The sequence below is a fragment of the Neomonachus schauinslandi genome, chromosome 16, assembly GCF_002201575.2.
Source record: "Neomonachus schauinslandi chromosome 16, ASM220157v2, whole genome shotgun sequence".
NCBI classification, from domain to species: domain Eukaryota; kingdom Metazoa; phylum Chordata; class Mammalia; order Carnivora; family Phocidae; genus Neomonachus; species Neomonachus schauinslandi.
The window spans coordinates 55,023,184-55,033,398 of record NC_058418.1 but is presented as its reverse complement, the minus strand read 5'-3'; the positions used below and the strand labels follow the sequence as shown (position 1 = coordinate 55,033,398).

Sequence of the window (10,215 nt, the reverse complement as noted above, 5' to 3'; positions counted from 1 at the left end):
CTCCTCTGGCCATACGTTGTAAAGGAAGTCATGCATGCGGAGTACCAGAACGCTGCGTGGTGAGCGAGCGTGAAATGCACGGGCTGTGATTCACCTCTTTGCTGCCTGCCGGAATCCAACTGGCTCTGAAATTGAGAGGAACTTTTATTTCCATTCAGCTGCCGAGTTCTTCCGTTGATTGGAGTGCCTATTGGAATGTAAGGTTATAATAGATGCTCTGGAAACAGCTCTGCTGGAATGAAAAGCGTAGGAAATGGTTGCAGGGTGCCGAGGAGGACAGGGGCTTAAATGCATGGGCTAAATCTAAAACTCTTATTCTCACTCAAGTGCCTCAAATAGGTCTGAAATGGAGAGAGCATTAGAGCCCCTTCACTTTGCAGATAACAAGACCGAGGCCCAGAGAGGGGGAGTAACTGGCTCAAGGTTACACGGCAAGGGTGGCTGAGGCAAGCACCCCGTGAACATGGGGGACAGCAAAGTCCTCCAAAGGAGGGAGGAAATAAGATCATTGTGGAGCTGCTCCGGAGAGCCAGACGCTGTGCCAAGCACTGTCACATTCCTTGTTACTTAACCTTTCCGTGACTCAGTTTCCTCATCTGTGAAGTAGGGACACTGATGTTTACCTCATGGAGGTGTTGGGGTGAGTTAATATAGGGGAAGCATGTAGATTGGTGCCTGGCACCTCAGAAGCATCTAGAAGTGTTCCAAATAAACGCTTCATGTATATTACCACATGTAACCTTCACCGTGCCCAGTGAGGTGGATTCCCAAACTACCCCAGCCTGTACAGATGAAGCAAAGGGCTCAGAGGGGCTGAGTAATCCACCCGGGCCGGCAGTCCCTAAGGGATCGGAACCTGGCAGTGAACTTGAGAAACTCCTACACTGCTAAGCTCTATTTTACCAACCGTACCTTGTAAGATTGGTACAAGTCTTGTCATTGGCATGAATGAAGTTGAGATCAGAGAGGTTAGGCCACATGCCCAAGACCACAGAGCCTGGGAGTGGCACAGCTCTGACCAGGGAAGGGATGCCATCCTCTTTTTGGTCACGGATAGATCCCAGGCGCATAATGGGTGCTCAGTAAATCTGTGTTGGGTGGAAGAGGTGAAAAATGAAGGATACAGATGCAGTTGCAGCAAAGTGAAAGAGAGTGAATTTTTTCCCCGTTGTCTTGCCCTCTCTTCTCCTACCCACCCCCCCGCCCCGTTTTAGGACATCTCCGGCGATGCCCATGCCCTTCAGAGCCAGGGGCCTGCCTCCCGGACACCGCCACCGGGGCTCCTGCAGCCCCCTGAGTCAGCTCCTGCCCGGCCGCCTGCCGCCGTCCTCTGCCAAGGGGCGGTACTACCGCAGGGCCCGCAAGGTGGGCGCCCTGGACGCCTCCCCGGCCGCCGACCTGAAGGAGGAGATCCTGGTCAACGTCGGGGGCAGGCGGTACGTCCTGCCCTGGAGCACGCTGGACGAGTTTCCGCTGAGCCGCCTGAGCAAGCTCAAGTTGTGCCGAAACCACGAGGAGATCGCGCAGCTCTGCGACGACTATGATGAGGACAAGCAGGAGTTCTTCTTCGACCGGAGCCCCAGTGCCTTCGGCATGATCGTGAGCTTCCTGGCGGCCGGCAGGCTGGCCCTGCTGCGGGAGATGTGCGTGCTGTCCTTCCGGGAAGAGCTGGTCTACTGGGGCATCGAGGAGGCCCGCCTGGAGAAGTGCTGCCTGGGCGAGCTGCTCCGCAAGCTGGAGGGACTGGCCGAGCTGCACGGCGGCGGGGAGACGCTGCCGCTGCTGCGGGAGGCGCGGCGCCCCGCGGGGGACCCCTCTCGCTGGGGGGTCTTCATGCACTGGCTGCGCGAGACCGTGGAAAACCCGCGCTCGGGGCTCCCGGGCAAGGTCTTCGCTTGTCTGTCTATCCTCTTCGTGGCCACCACCGCGGTCAGCTTGTGCGTGAGCACCATGCCCGACCTGAGGGCCGAGGAGGACAAGGTGAGTGGCCCCCGAACCTCCCCCAAGGCCGGGCCCAGGGCCCCCGAGACTTAGGGCCTGTGAAAACGTCTAAGTAGCTTTTAAAACAACAGAAAAAGAGATTGTTGTCTAACGTGGATTGGATGCGTTTTTATTTTACTTTATTTTTTTTTTTAAAGATTTTTTATTCATTTATTTGACAGAGAGAGACATAGCGAGAGCAGGAACACAAGCAGGGGGAGTAGGAGAGGGAGAAGCAGGCTTCCTGCTGAGCAGGGAGCCCGATGCGGGGCTCGATCCCAGGACCCTGGGATCATGACCTGAGCCGAAGGCAGACGCTTGAGGACTGAGCCACCCAGGCGCCCTGGATGCGTTTTTAGATCAGTGCAGTTGTGAAAGATAATTTTTAATTTTAATTTTTTTTTTTTTTTGGAGGAAAAGACCGAGGGCCCGCAAAAGTCATAAGGTGGCTCTGCCTCATAGAGGACTCGGTATTAACAAAGCTACCCCTGGTGCTCATGCGCCAGGCAGGCCTGGCTTGCGTCTCCCAGCTCTGTGACCACGGGCAAATTGCTTCACCCCTCTGAACCTCAGGTTCTTCCTCTGTAAAATGGGTAATATTGCGGTAAGCGTTCACACACTCAGTGTGTGTTTATTGAGCAGCTACTCTGTGCCATGCACTGTTCCTGGCTCAAATCTCTGCCTTCTTGAGCCAACGTTCTCGTGGGCATCCCCGCTCCATGTTCAGGTGGAGAAAGTGAGGCACAGGGCCTTTAGCTTTCTTGGAGTTAACAGAGCAAAGATGCAGATGAGGGCCAAGATTCCTGCTGGTTACTTGGCTCCTGAGCCTCCCAGTCAGTCTCACTGCATGGGGAACTCAGAGATGAGTTAACTTCTAAGTGACTCTGCCCCAGGAAGCAACAGAAGAAAGGTTTTCTTGCCCACTCCTGCACTCTTTTTCCAGGAAGTTGTGGGAGACCCTCAGGGGCCAGGGAGTCTGAGAAATGAGATAAAAGCTTAATATTTCATTGGGAAGTTTACTGGAGAGCTTCGAACTGAGAACTGGATTTGTTTCCTACTTGAAAATGTTGCTCCTGTCCTGCTCTACGTTCCTCCATTGCTCCCCATCACCTTAATTATGGAACTTACATTATGGCAGACGGAGGGAGCTGATAAATAGAACACATATATAAGATAATGAACCCTGTGTATGGCCCATAATCGTTGTCAGTCCACAGAAGTTCCCTTCCCTTAAGGATATATCCCAGGGCAATATGGTAGGATCAGAGAACTTTCCAGAAAGAAGGGACTTAGATGGAGAGCCAGCCCCTGCCTTACACAGGGTAGGCTCTCAATAAATATTTATTGAATAAAATGTATCTTGTGCAACCTATAAATGTTTTGTCCTAAAGCAAACCAACCAAAACGTTTCGACTTTCGACTTTCGAACAGCTTTTTTTCCCTAAGGGCGAGGACTATAGCTCCAAACATCCAGACGTTGTTTTATCCTTTAGCACCAAATCATGTGACTTAAGAGCCTGCTTGTTCACAGAAATATTTACACTTGGACACTGCAGTAAAAAATTAGGACAAAATAAGTGGCTTCGGTCCCCTGCCCTCAGAAGCGTGCCCTTGATCCCAGCTGCTGAGGAAGGACCCCTCGATTTCCATAAACCTGTTCCTCGGGGATTTCCCAGAAGCCAGGATTTAGACTGTGCAGAGGGACAAGGTCTTTTCAAAACCTAATGCTCTGAAAATTACCCAAGATTTGAACCCAGGCTTGGTTTGACAGGGGACCCAGGAGATCAAATCAGAGGTCGCTGGGAGGCCCGCAGGACCAGCAGCCCCAAGTCTGGGCTCAGGAGCCAGGCTGCCGATTGCCCCTAGGATAAAAGGGGCCATGCCCACGCCCGGGGTGCATCTCTGCGTTTTCACCTTGTGGAAACCACCTTCGTGTGTGCTTGCTGCCTGGAGAGAGGCTGGGAGACGCTGCCCTTAAAAAAACTGTTTAGATGGTAATTCAGAGAGCCAGGAGGCTGGGGAGGCGGTCTTCACTTTTTCAAGACTGTGTCTTTCATTTACATAAAAAGACAATGTTCTCTCCAGCACCAAGCGTGTCCGATATTTCGAATTTGCCCTTGGGGATGTTCAGCTGGCCAAATGCTTCTGGGGGCAGGCCCAGCTAGGAGACCTGGGGGCCGTGTCGGCCTGGGGGCCCAGCAGCATCTGCTCAGATGAATCAATGCCACGTGGGCGGACAGACACGCCAGGGCTGGGACCCACAGACCTCCCCCATCAGACACGGTGCCACACTGGTTGGCAGAGACAGCTTTCCTTTTGCTTTTTCTTCTACCTTCTTCCAGTGACTTCCCATGGAGTAAACTTGGCAGCTGGGGAGAAGGGTCTGCACTGGAGGTTGGTAAATTAAAATAGGGGAGGGAGGAGGCGGTGTAGACAGGAAGGACCATGCCAAATTCTTAAGCACCTCCCAGGTGCATCCAGCCTTTTCTGGTTTCCTTGGAAGAGCTCATCCCCAAAGGGAGGAAAGAGCTCATCCCCAAAGGGAGGGGCTTATTACATGCCCTTCACGAGGCTGGCATTTGATGGATGGACGTAGTCCTTGCAACAGCTTGGGAAGCGGGTACTACTACCACCCCCATTTTACAGGCGAGGAAACTGAGACTCGGGCAAGTTTTATCCCTTTCTAAAGCTCACAGTGAGTTATATGGCAGAGCTGGGGTTTGAGCTCACCTACCAGTTGGTTCTAAAACCTGTCTCCTTAGGACCACACAACACCAGCTTTCAGTGCTGGGCTGCTCTGCCTCTTATCTGGACACTCAGCTCAGCAGCACTTGGCATTTCTGAGGCCGCCAGGGTTTGAGAAGCACATCCCTGTCCAGCAGGAGGGCCAGAGTGCAGGTCCTCTGGGTTTGAATCTTGGCCTCACTGCTCATGAACTCAGTGTTATTCTCAGGAGAGTCACTTAACCTCTGTGAGCCTTAGTTTCGTCACCTGGAAAATGGGGATGCTCCCAGCCCTCTCCCCATGGGGTTATGATGACGACTAAAAGAGTAATTTGCATAAAGCAGTAGGAACAATGCTGATGCGTGAGAAGCCCTTAGCACATGTCAGTCCCAACAGCATTCACTTGTTAGGTCCTAGCTGACAGGCGATCACAGCATTCACCCTTCCCTTCATTCAACAAGCTACTGAGTGCCTACAAACGACATTCTTCTAGGTGCTGGAGACAGTCAGACAAATTTCTTAACCTTCCCGGAGCTCTTATTCTGCCCATCCTTGTTCCCTGTTTTGTAATTGAGGTGAAATTCACATAACATAAAATTAACCGCAGAAAAGCGGACAGTTCGGTAGCACTCAGTACATTGACAATGTTGCGCAGCCTCCGCCTTTATCAAGTTCCAAAACATTTCCACTACTCCAAAATAAAACCCCATCCCCACTAGCACTCACTCCCCGTCCCTCTCCCCCAGCCCCGGGCAACCACCGCTCTGCTTTCCGCCTCCGTGTATTTCCCTATTCCAGACACGGTGTGCGAATGGGATCACACACATGTGGCCTTTTGGGGGCTGGCTTGTGTCACTCAGCGTGGTGTTTGCAGGGCCCATCCACACTGTAGCCTGGGCCAGTGCTCCATCCTTCTTATGGCCCAGTAATAGGTCCCGTCTCTACACGCCAGTTTGTTTATCCCATCATCCAGGGGTGAGTGCTGCCATTTCCGTGCCTCCCTCTGCCTGCGTCCTCTGTTATGACTGTCACCCCGCCATTCATCCCCAGCACCCTTTCCATGTGGCCCCGGCCCTGGCTGGGCAGCTCTGCTGGTCAGGGCGCCCCCTTCCCTCGGGGGGAGGCCGAAGGTCACTGCCGCTTGGACTGAACACCTGCCCCATCTCTCTTGACCCCTCCCTTCCTCTCTGCTGCTCCGCAGATCCTCAGCGGCTCCGGCAGGAGTGCACCACGGCGAGGAGCCAGAATCTCTAGCTCCCTAGTGCAGAGTTCAGATCCCAGCACCGCCACTCTGGGGCTCCGCCCTTGGACGAGCCCCTCTCTTGCTCTGTGCTTCTGTTTCCTCACCTTACTCAGATGCTGGTGCTGAGGACTCAACGGTCCTATCCGTCTTGCGCCTGCCAGCACGAAGCCATCACTGGCCGTGTTTATGCAGCCTTTGGGACTCAGCTCACCCCCTTCCAACTTGGCCCTCCACCTGCTCGTCCACTTTGCTCATCGCCTCTCCCGGCCCCTGGAACCCAAACACCAGAGGCCTGGTCAGCAGCCAGGTCAGCAGCCATTTGCTCAGATGTCTTCTCTGTTTCTTTCTTCATTCAGTCGTGCGTTCAGCAGACCTTTCCCGGGGGCCTCCTCTGCGCCGGAGACCCAGGGGAGGCAAGGACAGGCTCAAACTGCCCTCCCCCCGCCAGCTCAGCCTTCACTCCTTTCTCCTCCACTTTAGATTCTAGTCCTGCCCCAGAGGTTTGCTGGGGGCGTTTGGGGACCTTGCTGTGGGAGATGCGCACTGATGACAGCCGTGCAAAGTGCTTTCCCTCCCGTCTGTGGTTTCACCATCTCGATAGGGGCCCGGGGAAGGAAGGCAAGAGAGATTTTTTTTTTTTTTAAGATTTTATTTTTTATTTATTTATTTGAGACAGAGAGAATGAGAGACAGAGAGCACGAGAGGGAGGAGGGTCAGAGGGAGAAGCAGACTCCCCGTTGAGCAGGGAGCCCGATGCGGGACTCGATCCCGGGACTCCAGGATCATGACCTGAGCCGAAGGCAGTCGCTCAACCAACTGAGCCACCCAGGTGCCCGAGAGATTTTTTAAAGACCAGGTGGAACTAGAGGGGCCCCTCGCTGGAACGATGTCCTTCTCTCCCCTGCGCCTTTCTTGGATCATGAATCAGCTCCATAAAGAACTGCCTCACTCTCAGTAGCTTCCCTGTGTTCAGTGGTATTTGGTGATTGCTCCAGGGAATTCTTCTTAACCTGGCTTTTTGGTTTGGGGTTGTTTTTTTTTTTCCCCTTCAGCTTAGTCTCCCTATATCCAGGCCAGCAAGAAGTAGTCCCCATTTCCGGGACGGGACCCACTTTTCCTGACTCACGGTAGTTTACCTGTTCTTCCTGCTTCGCCACACGTCCCTGTCTCCGTGCCCAGCCCCTCCTGCCCACACTTCCAGAGCCTCTGTGTCCCAGGGCTGGGGAGCAGGGCGGCTGGGAGGGAGAGGACAGAGAGGGGTAGGAAGGGGCAGAATGGAGGGAAGAGAGGGCAGAGAAAACTGGCTCCCGGGGAAAGGAGAAGCCGGGAAGAGGAATGAGTCAGCAGGGAGAGGAGACAGCCCTGGACCAGAGGCCAGGGCCACGGCACGAAGTGACAGGCAGAAAGGAGAAGGCCTGAGCTGCTGAGCGGTTGGGGACCAGCACTGAGCTACCAGGATGTGGGAAGTGGCCGATTCGGGCCCTATTTCCAAGGTCCCAGGGTGTGAGGAAAACTCCAAGGTCAAGACCTTGGCCCCAAGTCCCTCCCGGGTGGAATTGCTGGAACTGGCCCTTTTTGTACCAGCAGCATCCGTGGGACAGCCGGTCCATATGGGCCCCCAGGGCCCGTGGCCTTGCCCTCTGAAAGCCCTGCCCATCCTCTGACCCCAGAGCCCTTCAGAGCCACCCTGCTCTCAAGGTTTGAGGTAGGGTTTGGGGCAAAGTTGTGGGACCCCTCAGTGCCTCACCCAGCTGACCTGGCCAGCTCAGGCTCGGGCCCTGGCTTCTTGTTTATTAAGACATAATTCACATCCTAATAGGCACCCTTTTAACGTGCTCACATCGCTGGTACATTTGTGCGACCATCACTTCTGTCCCAGAGCATTTTCATCCTCCCGCAAACAACCCTGCCCCTGCTTCCAGGTGCTCCCCATTCTCCCCCATCCTCCCAGCCTCTGAAACCATCCATGTTCTTCTGTCCCCACGGGTTGCCTTCTCTGGACATTTCTAAAAAAGGAACCATGCAGCATCTGGCCTTTCACGGAGAAGGTTGTCAAGGTTCATCCATGCTGTAGCGCGTATCGGTCATTTTTAGGGCTGAAAAATATTCCATCATGTGGATAGAGCACATTTGGTTATTCATTCGTCATCTGATGGGGATTTATGTCGACTCCACATTTGGCTACTGTTGTGGACATTCATGGACAAGTTTTCGAGTGGATGGATGTTTTCAGTTCTTGCCAGTATATACCCAAGTGTAGAATTGCTGGGTCATATGGAAAACGTGTGTTTAATTTAAAAAAAAAAAAACTTTTTTTAAGATTTATTTATTTGGGGAGGGTCAGAGAGAGAGGGCGAGAGAATCATAAGCAGACTCCGTGCTGAGATCATGACCTTAGGTGAAACCAAGAGTCGGGCGCTTACTCGACCATGCCACCCGGGCGCCCCACGTGTGTTCAACTTTTGAGGAACCACCAACCTGTTTTCCGCAGCATCTGCACCACTTACATTCCCACCAGAATGCTGGGGGTTCTAACTTCTCCACGGGCTCACCAACACTTAGGACTTTCTGTCTTTATACTCCCAGCTGTTTTGGTGATTTTGTTCACTATCTTGAGTGTCACATCAATGGAAACACAGAGTGCATCTCCTTCTGCGTCAGGCTGTCGTGTCCCCCCCATGCTGTGTGGGAGCCCCCACAGTGTGGCATTGCTCACCCCTGGTCGTCATAGACCTGACTCACATTCTTCACTACATGGAGCAATCAGAGCAGACCTCTTTCCTCCAGGTACAAGGCCCACCAGGAGGGTGACACCCATCCGGGTTTGCACAGGACCGAGGGGCTCTGGCGACCTGGGACTCTCTGTGCTCAAAGCAGGAAAGTTGTGGGCAAACCAGAATTAGTTGTTCACCCTACCAACAAAACACCACCAGAAGCTTCGCAGAGAGGGAAAAAGTCAGTTTTTAATTTCCCTCCTATTTTTCTTCAACTATGGCTGGCCTGGGGATTCTTTGCTTGGCTCAGGCCCCATCCATCCCCGCCATGAACGCATTTCTCGGAGGACCAGGGCTGGGACAGTGGTTGCAGGATTTGAGCAGAGTGGTGCCGGGTGGTGATGCAGCAGAGGGCTTGCTGCAAGTGCAGGGAGGTGGCCGGCAGGCCAGGCTGGAGGGAGGTGGGTGGTGCATGTCTTGAATAGCCAAATGCCCGCACGGAGGCAGAGGGAGGACCCACAGAGCCTGCCCTACCTCTGGGTCACTGGTCTGGAAAGGTTATTCCCAGGCTACTGGAAGTCTTAAGCCAAGGGGAAAACTCCCAGAATGTCAGTGACAAGAGTGGCCTTGTAGGGACAATCTGGCCCAGAGTCTGAAAAACCTCCCGGGCGCCTCTGAGTCAACCGGAGGGCTTGCCAAAATGCAGATTCCTGGGCCCCTTGATTTTGTGATGAGAGCTCAAGAATCTGCATTTATAACAAGCACTCTGGGGGATTCTGATGTGGGGTGTGCTGAATCAGCTTTGAGAAATACCGGTTCTGTTCCAACCTCTTCATTGGAAACGGAAGCACAGAGAGGGGCAGTGATTCCTGCAAGGTCACAGAGCGAGTCTACAGCAGGACTGGGGAGTCAGGGTCCAAAATTCCTGAGCTCTCCAGGATGCTGAAGCAAACCCCAGGTGGTCGTGGCAAAGACCTCCTGTGTTGGAGGTTCTTCCCCTTCCTGTAAAATCCAGCAAGAGGAGAAGGGTATTGTTGCCCTTATACTGACCGGGCAGGCTGTGTCTGTAACCGGCGGATCGCGGCACATGGACAGCCACAGTCCTCGTTTCCATTCACCACCCATCTCCCAGGGTAGAGAACCACAAGTCCAGGGGGGACAATGGGTCTGCAGAGTAAGTGGAAGTGTGGGATTTGAACCCATGTCACAGACACAGACAGGCACATTGAGATGGGGACAGAACACCCGTTTCTCTTCCTCCAGCGGCCAGACATAAAGAGCATTTCATTTCAGTTCAGGATTCCTGTGGGCCCTGGCACTGGAAATAATTTCTTTTTCCATTTCAGAGGTTTTTAATCCAAAGAAATCTGCAGTTGTCAACACCTTGCTTTGCACTCAGGCAACTGGCTTTGGTCATTCATTCACTCATCCATCATATATATATATATATATATATATATATATATATATATATATATACACATAGTATATAGATATACTATGTATATATATATATATATATATATACATAGTATATATATATATATATATATA

The 10,215-nt window shown here is 52.9% G+C and overlaps 1 protein-coding gene across 1 annotated transcript in view; it reads left to right on the top strand.

Moving 5' to 3' along the window:
* The first annotated feature begins 1,227 nt into the window (after positions 1 to 1,227).
* Positions 1,228 to 10,215, top strand: part of KCNG4 (potassium voltage-gated channel modifier subfamily G member 4) — an 11,493-nt gene continuing 2,505 nt past the window's right edge. The window contains exon 1 of the mRNA XM_021702578.1: positions 1,228 to 1,980. Coding sequence (XP_021558253.1) covers positions 1,228 to 1,980 — 753 coding nt within the window. The remainder of the gene's footprint in view (positions 1,981 to 10,215) is intronic.